The sequence below is a fragment of the Pistacia vera genome, unplaced genomic scaffold, assembly GCF_008641045.1.
Source record: "Pistacia vera cultivar Batoury unplaced genomic scaffold, PisVer_v2 Contig727, whole genome shotgun sequence".
In the NCBI taxonomy this organism is placed as follows: Eukaryota; Viridiplantae; Streptophyta; class Magnoliopsida; order Sapindales; family Anacardiaceae; genus Pistacia; species Pistacia vera.
This window is the reverse complement of record NW_022196587.1, coordinates 183531-196047: the sequence shown is the minus strand read 5'-3', so window position 1 is coordinate 196047 and position 12517 is coordinate 183531. Positions and strand designations below refer to the sequence as shown.

The window sequence follows — 12517 nt, the reverse complement described above, 5'->3', positions numbered from 1 at the left end:
CTAAACACTTCAATATATAAAAATTTTATAAAATGACAAAAAAACCCCTACCCACCCATCCACAGTGCCAGATTCCAGCCACCACCACTGGAATCTGGTCAAAAAATGTCGTTACGATGCAACTGGTCGGATCTGACAGGTAAGGCGTCGATATGACCTTTTTTGGCCAGATCTGGCCGTCGACGGTCGAAAAAGTCTAGATTTGGTCGTCAGTGACGACCAAAGATATGGTCGTTGTTGTCGGTCAATCACGGCCAGTTTTCGGTCTTTTGTAGGCCGTTGTAATAGATTTCGGCTACCATCGACAGTGGTTATCAGAATCTGGCAAGTATGGATGACTGGAGGTATTTTTATTAAATTTTAAACCTTTTTTTAGAGTATTTAATAAAATTAATAAACTTAATAAGTTTAAAAGTAATTAAAAAATATATTAATATGTTTTAAATAATAAAATAAATATTTTGATAATAAAATTAGAAATATAAGTAAAAATAATATGCCAAACGGGGCTATTGTTTTTCCCATTAAATAAGAAAAGCAGAATAGTAGGACGGCTATGCTCGGTCATAATTTTACTATGCTCGATAAATGACCAAACACAGCTCCAATATCACTAATGATTATTTGTTTTGAAAATATAGAGGATATTGGGATGCGTCCTATTTTGAGTGTTTGAAAAAGAGTTGGTGGAGTTTGATTATTTGTTTTGAAAATATAGAGGATATTGGGATGCGTCCTGTTTTGAGTGTTGGAAAAAGAGTTTCAAATAGTATAGTTTGTTTATTGATGAAGAGGAGTGAAAGGATGTGAAGATTTTTGGGAAGTAGAGAAAGTGGACTATAGGCTATAGGCTATAGGCTATAGGAAATAGTAAAGAGCTTGAATGGATTTGATGAAAGTTTTCATTATTATTATTTGCTTCGAATGACACAAGACTACAAGAGTAAGGCAACCACTTATTTATATTGCGTAAAGGTCGTCGTTTTGACCAACCCACAGATTTTAGAGTTCTACCTAACTTTCTATATTTTTTATTGAGCAATAATACACTTTCTAACACTTATTATAATTTTCTCTCGCAAAATTATGTTCCATATCCTCTCCATTGACAATGATCAAGAACAACAATTTATATAATGCACAAATCAATTTGGGTTTCGCAAATTCATACACAATGTTGTTGATTTTTATTCTTTTCATCTCACTTGACTCGGCAACTTCATATTCTGGTCAAGAGAAAGGCTTTTTACAATGTTTTTCATCTCATTTAGAGCAGTCTAATCAAACTTCCCAAGTTTTAATCACCCGGAATAGTTCTGATTACTCATCCGTCTGGAAATCTTCCATTCGGAACGCCAGATTCCTGAACACTTCAACACCAAACCTTCCCAGGTTTATTATAACTCCATTTCATGTGTCTCATATCCAATCTGCCGTAATCTGCTCGAGAGAATATGGCTTGCAAATAAGAGTTCGAAGTGGAGGCCATGACTATGAGGGACTATCTTATGTTGGTGAAGCTGATGTTCCTTTTCTCGTAATTGATCTTTTCAATCTTCGATCCATTAGCGTTGACATTGAAAATGAAAGTGCGTGGGTGGAGTCCGGAGCAACTCTTGGAGAATTATACTACAAAATTGCGGAGAAAAGTAAGCTCTATGGCTTCCCTGCTGGAAGTTGTTCTACTGTTGGTGTTGGAGGACACATCAGCGGCGGCGGATTTGGTACCATATTCAGAAAATATGGTTTGGCTGCTGATAATGTAATTGATGCTAAGATAGTGGATGTTAATGGAAAAATTCTGTGTCGAAAAACGATGGGGGAAGATCTTTTCTGGGCGATTAGAGGCGGCGGTGGAGCAAGTTTTGGAGTAATTTTCTCCTGGAGACTTCGACTGGTTCCAGTTCCCTCAACTTTAACTTTATTCAGAGTTAGATACACATTAGAACAAGGAGCCAGCAGGCTTCTTCAGAAATGGCAAACCATTGGAAATGAACTTAATGAAGATCTCTTCATTCATGCTGTGTTGGAAGTTACTGACGCAAAGACTGTCAGAGTTTCATTTGCGTCCTTGTATCTTGGTGGGGCTGAAAATCTCATACCTTTGATGCAAGAAAGTTTCCCTGAATTGGGTTTAATGCGTGAAAACTGCACTGAAATGGATTGGATTCAGTCTGTTCTCTATTTCGCCGGCTTCTCAACTCATGATTCTCTAGAAGTTTTGCTTGATAGAACTACGCAATTCAAGGGGTTCTTCAAGGCGAAATCTGATTATGTGGAAGAACCGATTTCCGAAACTGGGTTGGACGGGCTATACAAAAGGCTTCTTGAAGAAAAGACATCATATCTGATTTTAACACCTTATGGAGGAAAAATGAGTGAGATTTCTGATACGGAAATCCCATTTCCGCACAGGATTGGAAATTTATACAAAATCCAGTATATGGTGACATGGAATATTGAAGATGAATCAGCGAAGCACACTGGCGGGATCAGAAGGCTTTATGAATATATGAAACCTTATGCTTCAAAGGCTCCGAGAGCTGCATACCTCGGCTACAGAGATCTTGATTTGGGAAGGAATAAGAATGGCAATACAAGCTATGCACAGGCAAACATTTGGGGTTTGAAGTATTTCAAGAAGAATTTCAGAAGACTGGTTCAGGTAAAGACTGCAGTTGATCCTGGTAACTTTTTCTGGAATGAACAAAGTGTCCCAGTGTTTCCCTTAAAATGAAAAAGAAAATTAGAAAAAATGTTAAATAATATTGAAATATTCTGTTCATCCATCTTTTATCATGACTTTAGTTGGTAGTTATTAATTTAGCAATAATATATTGGTTTTAGTGTGTTGATACCTCTCCAGATATCAATTGAGGCCCGGCAAACTTGGATCCGTACCCGTGGGTACCCAGTACGGGTAACCATGATAATTACCTGTATAAGGTTTATCGCCGACCCGCTTGTGAAAAATAACGGACGGGTCGGATGGTACCCGCGGGTACTCGGACAAAACAAAAAAACAAAGGTGAAATGATGACTGAAGAAGAAAGAAATCTTTAAATCTCAAACAACAAATCAATAATATTAACAAAGAAAAACTTGCAAATCAACATTCAAACCAACAAATATAAACCACATATCAACAAGAGAAGGCATGGATCAAGCCGTGAAGTGGTTGCCATTCGCCGGCAGGCTTCCACGGCGCCAACACATGCTTACCCTCACCAGTGGCGACAGTGGAGACTATAGATCTATAATATATTTAGTTTATAAAAGACAAAGGGAAAATGGAAAATGAGACACAAAGAACAAAGAAAAAAAATATGGGAGAGGCAAAAAACTTAAATCTCTTTAAAGTAGGAGAGAGGAAGAAGAAGAAGACAAAGAAGAATTGAAGGGTGAAGACTGAAGAAGAAGAAGAAATATGAGAAAGTGGAGAAGAAGAAATATGAGAAAGTGGAGAGGGAGAAAAAGACAAAGTAGAATTGGGGAGAGGGAGAAGAAGAAGAAGAAATATGAAACAGTGGAGAGGGAGAAAAAGACGAAGAAGAATTGGAGAGAGGAGGAGGAAGAAGACGAAGATGAAAGAGAAATATTTGGAGTAAGGAAATAGACGAGAGAAAAACTTAAAAATAAAATTAGGAGAGAAAAAGTTTTAAAAAGTAGAATAAAGGGGTGAACTGCGGGCCGGCCCGTACTTGCACGAGTCATGTATTTTCGTACCTGTAAACAATTTTTACCCGTAAACTCAGATCCGTTTTACCCGTTATCTGTAACTATTGAACCCATATCCGCCCGGCCCACCAGTTTGCCAGGTCTGGATTTTCTCAGCAAAACTATTAGTATAGTAACATTTGTGTTATTGATCAAAGTTACAAATGGAAAAAATAATTAATTTGTGATCTTCTATTTTATTGTAAATAAATAATATATGTTTAATTTCTTTCACTTATATATCTTTGTTGTCGCTTACGATGTCGTATAATCATTTGATACGATTTATTTTATTTTACGTGGATAGCTACTATCTGTATGTTGCTCATGGTAAATAGTTCATTATTTGTGATTATATTAAAATAATTACTTTTTATTATTTTTTTCTCCATCACAAAATTATTTAATCACAAATCAAACATTACTCACATAAAAAAGATATATTTAAGGAAAAAAAAAAAAGAATGAACAAAAAAGTACATTAAACAAAGCTTTAAAGAGCTAAGGAAACCTCCAGCTGACTCCTCCAATGGCAATTAATTATTCCCGCCACAGATCCACGTCTCTTTATTAGTGTTTGAGCAACCTTAAGTAGTGACACAAATCTCCATTAATCTTAGGCCCTGGGTTGCTCCGGCACATAATATTCCAACTTCCAAAATCCATTGTCCTGTTGAACCATTCTTTTGTTCATTATAGGATGCCACCATTCAGGTGGTACTCCAAATTCGCTCTTCAAAATATTTGACCATTTGTTCATCAGTGCAACATCACGTTTAATTATCAACGTAAATTTACCACTCTCGTCAGTTGTCCTGCAACTCCATGGAGATAATTCTCCAAGTTATGCAAAACTTCTATTAGCTTAGCCTTATCAACATTCACGTATGTGGACTTGGTAGTGTCAATTGTTAACTCTTTTCCCACTTCAAAGTAGAGGAAGAAAGGAAATTTAGTAGGCAACGTTGGAACTATGTCGTCGATATTTCTGATGCGCAAGAGATGAAGATTTTCAAGTCCATTGAATGCAGTCTTGAAGGCTTTGTCTCCAACCTTAGGGCTCGCAAACACGAAAGCTGTCACTATGCATGCTTTATCCGATCCTGTGGGCTTATTATATCCTTTCGAAACTATTTCAGCTGCATTCAATGTGGCAAGCGCTGAACCCAAGCTATGTCCAGTTATTGTAATGCTGATTTCCTCGTCTTTGTATTTATCAACTAGTTTCTTTACTGAACTCAGAACCTGCATGTATAATAAATTATTAATTGGTTATCGAAAAAAATTAAAATATTGGGTAAAAGTTAAATATTATCATTTAATATATCGGGGAAAATAAATACCTGTTCGCTTGCACTGAATTTATTGTATTCAGATTTGGTGTCACATGATGTGTAAAGCGAGTGAAATCCCTTGTGCACCTGAGGCTGAGGATCATAAGTGCCCCCAAGTATGTTTGAATCTGAAGTTAGAGGCCAATCAATATCTTTTAACCATTCCTTTGCCAACAGAGTTCCTCTCCAAGAAATCAAAATGTCTCTTCTTCCTAACGTAGCCTTTCCTTCGTCTGTGGCCACAGCCACGTAACCAATCCAAGTAGATTGGCCCTTGACAATCCCATCAAAATTTGAATCAATATCTATCATTGCATAGATATAGTTGGTCACCGTGTAGTGGTAAGAATTTCCTTTCTCTAGGCCAACGTTAGAGAAGATATCTTTCGGGGCGTATAGAGGAAATCCATACGACCCAGAAGTCTTATCGTAATTGAAGGAGTCATAAACAGCTTGAACCCTTTCGCCGTAGTGAATTATATACTGGCGAAGATTGATGTTGAGAGGATCCAATAGACCTTCCCAGTCATTCTCGCCACTTAGTTCTTTCAAGTTCTTTGCTATTGCCCCCATATTACTCCGTGTTTTTCTCTTCCAACGATCTTGTGAGGATTAACTTACACAATTCCTACTTACTGAAAAATACAAGAAAGAAAATAAGACTGTGCTATATAAGATTTTATCATATTTCATGAAATATATATTTGTTGAACTAGTATATAAAAAATATGCTTATAAGGTTAAACTTTCATTTTGTTTTTATGATAATAAGCAAACTAATGACACATAACCATGATAATGGCAGTGGCAGGCAGTATTGGCTGCATATTACAAAATAAACTTCGATCTAAGACATAACTTTTTTGTTGCCAAAAGGGGAAATAATGCGACTCAAAGGCTGGAAATGAAGAATGTAGTATTGTGCTTTTTCAAAGAGAAGCCAGATGGTATTTATAAACTTGGACTCAATTGAGCAAGAGACAAATTCAAACAAGGAGGAAATTTCATTGAAAATGGGTATATTAATGTTATTCAGAAGCCAAGCAGCCTTTATACTTGGAAGTAAGTGGGCAAGTAAGCAATAGTGGAAAGCTGTCTTTGTTAAAGAATTTTAGTCCTCTCCCAAGCCGTCAATCTGGACTACTTTATATCTACTCGTGATAGGGATTTTTACTTAGTCTCCTCTCTCATTTAGGGGTGAGCACGAGTAGCAGGTATAACCAGAATCGGAATAAAAACCTACTCGAAACTAATACTGTGTGAGTAGGTACCGAGTCCTTTTTTTTGGAACCAACACTGTGCGATTCAGATTCCTCTAGAACCTGGAAAATAGAACCTGCAGCTAGTACCCGGCTTGGAACCTGCAATAGGTTCCTTGTTTTGGAATTTGGATTGAAATGAAATATTTGTGAAGAATTGGAGGTCTATTGTAATTTTACATAAAAAATTGAAATGGAAAAAGTTAAATTTTTACAATAATCTAATTAAATAAATATACAATTATACTTATTACATATAAATTGTATCATATAAAAAATTTTAATATATTATAATATATTAATATTAAAGTATAAAAAATTTTAATATATTATAATATATTAATATTAAAGTATTGATCAATGTATAATTGAATTAGGACCAATTAAAAGTATTTTAATGAGTCAAATACGAAAGGAAATTTGAAAGAGAAGAGCTCGTTAACTGAGTTGATTCAGTAGTGTTTTTATTAATTAACTTTAAGCTACTATTTCTTCTGTTTATATAGAGAAGAGCAAAACGGCACCGCATGACAACTAGCCTAATTACAAACCAATCTGATAACTTTGCCTAATTACAGAACTATCTTTTTCAACATTTGGTCAACATCCCCCCTCAAACCAAGCTGCGTATGCCTGGCTAATCTCCTGAACATCATGCTTATTAAAGTACAGTTCTGAACTAATCTTGAAGACTAAAAATAAAATTCTGCACTTCTGAACAATAACTCTGCACTCTGCACTTTATTGCTAAAACTGCTACTCTAACATCACAGCATTTTCTGCACTTCTGAACAATAACTTTGCACTGTGCACTTTATTGCTAAAACTGCTACTTCAACATCACAGCATTTTCTGCACTTCTAAACAATAACTCTGCACTTTATTGCTGAAACAAAAACTGATGTTGCAACATCACATCATTCACTTTTCTACCATTCTACAACATCCTTACTGCAACTGCAAACCTTCAACATATCACAATTTATCACTGCAACTCCATAACAGAATCAAAAACCTGACTTACCAAAACTGCTACTCCAATCATCACAGCATTCACTTTTCTACCGTTCTATAACAACCTATAATTAGCCATAACAGAATCACTTTTGCCTGCAACTGCAGATTCCTACAGACCACAGAATACAACAGACCACACATTGCAACTGCAAAACTTCACCATATCACAACCTCCAACAAATCAATCACAAACCAATCACTGCACCTCCAAACTACAGTAGATGCCAAACGTATAACAAACCAATCTGCACAAATCAATCACTGCAACTCCAAATTACACCAGATCACAGTTTCCAATAGATTTCACACTACTCACAAACTACACCAAATTACACATTGCAACTCCAAACTTCACCAGATCATAAAATGTAGCAGATTTCACACACTACAACTTCAAACTTCACTAGATCATAAAAATGCAGCAGACTTCACACTCACAAACTGTTAGCAAGATAAAAACATGATCAAAACGGACGGCAAGACGTCAAATTCACCGTTGGTCTTTGCGACTGCAAAAATGTCAAATTCACAATTTGTTTACTGTGTCATTTTTTACCAGTTTCTTTTCTTCTCTGTTTTTTAGTAAAGTTGAGTTGAAACTTCTCTGCATATTTAAAGAGAAGTCTGCTGCGTTTTCGTGTATCTTTTAATCAATAGAGAAAGTCTTTTTCTTCTCAGATCTTCACTTTAAGCTTCAAACACTTTCAATCTCAAAATTCCACACAAACTACACCAGATTACACACTGCAACAACAAATTTCACCAGAGTTACAACACTACACCAGGTCATAAAATGCAGCAGATTTCACACCAGATCACAAACCAAACTACTAATACATGTCATCTTTGCTTATCACATTGAGCTTTGCACGTAATTCTGCAAAATGGGTAGCAGACAAAGCCTTTGTCAACAGGTCTGCAATTTGTAATTTTGATGGCACATATTGTATAGCCATCTTGTTAGCCAGCACCTATTCTCTTATGTAGTGAGCATCTATTTCTATGTGTTTGGTCCGTGCATGAAACACAAGATTAGATGCCAAGGCAGCAGTACTAACATTATCACACCATAGAACAAGTTTAGAAGTTATAGGAATGCTCAACTCAGCAAATAGACTCTGTAACCATGCAACCTCTGTTCCAGTTTGAGCTAAAGCCCTATACTCAGCTTCAGTAGAAGATAAAGCAACTACTTTTTGCTTTCTTGAGCTCCATTGTATTAAATTTGGATCCATGTACACACAATAACCACTTGTGGACCTCCTATCTTCCAAATTGCTTTCCCAATCAGCATCAGCATAGCATTCAATGTGCAAACTGCCAGCAGGCTTGAAAAGTAAGCCATGATCTAAAGTCCCTTTTACATACCTCAAAATTCTCTTGCAAGCTTGCCATTGTAGATTAGTGGGAGCTGATAAAAACTGACTTAACTTGTTGACAGGAAAGCTGAGATCAGGTCTAGTAAGAGTGAGGTATTGAAGAGCCCCAATTGTGCTACGGTAAAGACTAGGATTCTCAAACAATTCACTGTCATTTGAGACTAATTTTGTGCCCACAGCCATAGGTGTACAGCAAGGATTTGCATCCAGCATTCTAGTCTTTGTTAACAAGTCAGAGGCATATTTAGCTTGCTTCAAATGAATGCCTTTGCAGGTTCTAGTAGCCTCTAATCCAAGAAAATAATGCAATGAGCCAAGGGTTTTGAGAGCAAACTCTTCATTAAGTTATTGCATCAGTTGTGAAATATGGGCTGGATTGGATCCTATTAAAAGGATATCATCAACATATACTAACACATACGTTAGAGAGGAACCTTGCTTACATATAAAAAGACTAGAATCAGAAATGGAATTCAAAAATCCTTTGCTAAGTAAGGCTGTTTTCAACTTATCAAACCAAGCCCTTGGAGCTTGTTTAAGACCATACAAAGCCTCCTGTAACTTGCATACAAAAGTAGGCTAAGAAAGATCTTCAAACCCAATTGGCTACTGCATATACACTTCTTCATTCAGAGTCCCATTCAAGAATGCATTATTCATATCAACTTGCTGTATGTCCCAACCATTTGTTGCTGCCAAAGTCAGAATTATCCTGATTGTAGAAGGTTTAACTACGGGACTAAATGTTTCAAAGTAGTCAAAACCAAGGGTTTATTGAAATCCCTTGGCAACCAACCTTGCCTTATACTTTTGGAGGGTACCATCAGCATTAAACTTGGTACGAAACACCCATTTGTTTCCTACTACATTCATATTGGGAGATAAAGGTACAAGTGTCCAAGTTTTGTTAATTACAAGTGCATCAAACTCTGATTTCATAGCTGCTTTCCAACTAGGACTGGCTAAAGCATCAACTACTGATGCTGGTTCAGTTTCAACTTGTTGTTGTGAAGGAACATACATAAGATCAGAGGTTGTAGTGGTAAAGGCCAACTCTGAACCTGATGAAACTTGGTGCACTGCAGGAGCAACCATAGGTACAAACCCCTCATGTTTTGTAGTAAGACAAGCAGTAGAATGACCAGCTTTAGTACTTGGTTCAGCAGAGGTTATAGCAGCAGTTTTTGCCCTTGTCAACATAGGGTGAGTGTTTGTTGCTACTGATTGAGAATTTTTTGAATCTTTGGAGAATTTTGACAATGTAAGATCAACTTCAAGTGAGCAAGATGAAGGGTTAATGTTGGATGGTATAATGGGCAGAGAAGAACAATTGATGGCTGTGTTTAGAGGTGGAGCAGGTGAAATAGGTGGCTGATCATCAGGATTTGAAGAAAAATGCACAGGTGAAACAGATGACTGCCTATCATAATTTGATTGACTCTTAGTGTTAGGTGGAACAGCAGAATTAAATGAACTTTTGCTGTGTTCTGAAAACATAGGATTAGACTGCAATGTAGGAACAGGGTTAGAGTGATTACCTCCTATTGCACCATTGTTAGACTTGTTTCCAGGGCTGAATACTGTAGAGGAACCAGGAGCTTGACCAGAGGAAGTTGGGTAAACAGCAATAAACGGAAAAGAGGAAGGAGTTTCAATATGTGTTTCTTTGGAATTATTTGGTATGAATATAGAACAAAATGGACCTTGGGCAAAAGGAAACTCAACCTCATTAAACTTAACACTTGGAGTTATGACAATTTTACCATCAGGTTTTAAACATCTATAACCCTTGTGAACAAGGCTATACCCAACAAAAACACACTTAACGGAATGAAAAGCAAACTTATTATTATTATACATACGAAGGACAGGAAAACAAGCACAACCAAACACTTTTAAAGAGTCATAAACAGGCATATGATCAAATAATTTCTGATAAAGTGACATGAAACTAATAGTGGCAGTAGGCATCCTATTTATGAGAAAAACAACAGTTTCGAAAGCTAACCACCAAAAACATAAAGGCATGGAAGCATGGGCAAGAAAGGTTAATCTGGTTTCTACTATATGTCTAGGTTTTCTTTCACATTGTCCATTTTGTTGATGAATATATGCACATGAATGTCGAAACTGAATGCCTAAATTAGTAAGATAGGGTTGTAATGCAATGTACTCTCTTCCTTGGTTGAATTGTAAACATTTGAGTTTGTGACCAAATTGCCTTTCGGCAAGATGATGAAACTTAACAAAAACTGATTTTACTTCTGCCTTTGTGCGAAGAGCGAACAACCAAGTATATTGACTAAAGTCGTCTAAAAATTGTACATAATAACGAAAACCCTCAGCTGAAGGTAAGGGTGCAGTACTCCACACATCACTATGTACTAGCTTTAAAGGTGTAGTGGACATGGAGGAAGAGGATGGAAAGCTGGTGAGATGCAATTTTCCCATTTGACAAGCATCACAAAATTCAGGAACAGGCACTGCTTTAGATGGAGTTTGATTAACACTGTTTTTAGAAAAAGTAGCAAGAATTTTATGTAAAACAAGAGAATGTGGATGTCCTAGTCTCTTGTGCCATGTCATAAATATATTTGTAGTAGTATCAGCAAGTAAACAATGAATTCCAGAATTAGAATAATCAGATTTACACTCAGAACTAAGGAAATCAGAAGAACTGTCAAATTTTTTATTGCTAAAAGAATTATTACATGTGATAAAACCATGAGTACCAGAATTACTAGCATCACTAGTATTATTAACAGGCCTCTGTGACTCTACATTATGAAGACAACCAGAACTGTATTTAGAACAGAATACATCAGGTTCACAACTTGTTTAACTACAGGACTCAAAACATGATTCACTTGACTGAGAACTTTCAAACTTGGACTTGTTTGGACCAGACATATTTGAACAAAAACCACTAGAGTAAGATACATCAGGACTGAATGAACAAGGTACAGTAGGCTTAGGTGAGATGTTCAACTGATAAAAGCCTCCTTTAAGTTCCCCTTGCAGCAAAATGGCCCTGGTTAACTTGTCCTTAACAATACAACAATCAGCATTAAACTCTACCACTACATCATTATCCTTGGTAAACTTAGAGATGCTTAGCAATTTTTTTGTAATTTTAGGCACACATAGAATATTTTTGAGTAGTAAACATTTGGAATGAAGATCACTAGACAAAGGAGTAAAACCAATATGAGATATGTTAAGGAACTCACCATTCCCCACTTGAAGTTGATTTCCACCATCATAACTCTTGCTAAGACTCATGTGATTCAAATCAGCAATGACATGATCTGTTGCGCCTGAGTCCATATACCACACAGGATCAGTATGAGTGGAAGATGTAGCAAGGGCAGAGTGAAAAACTGGTTGAGGAAGAGCTTGCTGATTATACAAGGGACAACCAGATTTAGAGCCAGGAAATGTGATGTCTGAGCTGGCAACAAAAACTTGACTATCTCCTGCCAACTACTGACTGGGAACACTTAACAGTGGACTTCCAGTGTTTTCTGCAATTTGAGAAGGAAACTATGACTGATGTGAATTCTGTGAGAAAGAGACAGCAGATTGTTCAATAGGTTGTGACTGCCCAAACTGTTGGGATTGAGAGTTTATAGGGTGCTTTTGAGGTAGTGAACCAGAAGAGTATCCATTGGCCACATATGACTGAGAGGCTGACTGTTGCGGGGAATAAAACTGTTGTGGCTGAGAATTGAAGTGTGATGGCTGTGAGTTGGTATAAGCACTGTTAAAATTGCCATTGTAAGCTGCATTGAACCTGTGATAACACTGCACA

The 12517-nt window shown here is 36.7% G+C and overlaps 3 protein-coding genes across 3 annotated transcripts; 1 reads left to right on the top strand and 2 right to left on the bottom strand.

The window, feature by feature from the left end:
- The first annotated feature begins 1122 nt into the window (after positions 1-1122).
- Positions 1123-2811, top strand: LOC116114895 (berberine bridge enzyme-like 26). The gene has a single exon (XM_031401027.1). It carries the CDS (start codon positions 1175-1177, stop codon positions 2735-2737), a length of 1563 nt encoding a protein of 520 aa, XP_031256887.1. The 5' UTR covers positions 1123-1174; the 3' UTR covers positions 2738-2811.
- A 1522-nt stretch (positions 2812-4333) lies between these two features.
- Positions 4334-5624, bottom strand: LOC116114903 (phospholipase A1-IIgamma-like). The gene is made up of 3 exons (XM_031401035.1): positions 5061-5624; positions 4516-4962; positions 4334-4450 (listed from the first exon to the last, which is right to left on the bottom strand). Exons 1-3 carry the CDS (start codon positions 5622-5624, stop codon positions 4334-4336), a joined length of 1128 nt encoding a protein of 375 aa, XP_031256895.1.
- Positions 5625-8298: 2674 nt separating this feature from the next.
- Positions 8299-8889, bottom strand: LOC116114902 (secreted RxLR effector protein 161-like). The gene has a single exon (XM_031401034.1). The coding sequence runs from the start codon at positions 8887-8889 to the stop codon at positions 8299-8301; it is 591 nt and encodes a 196-aa protein (XP_031256894.1).
- Positions 8890-12517: the final 3628 nt, after the last annotated feature.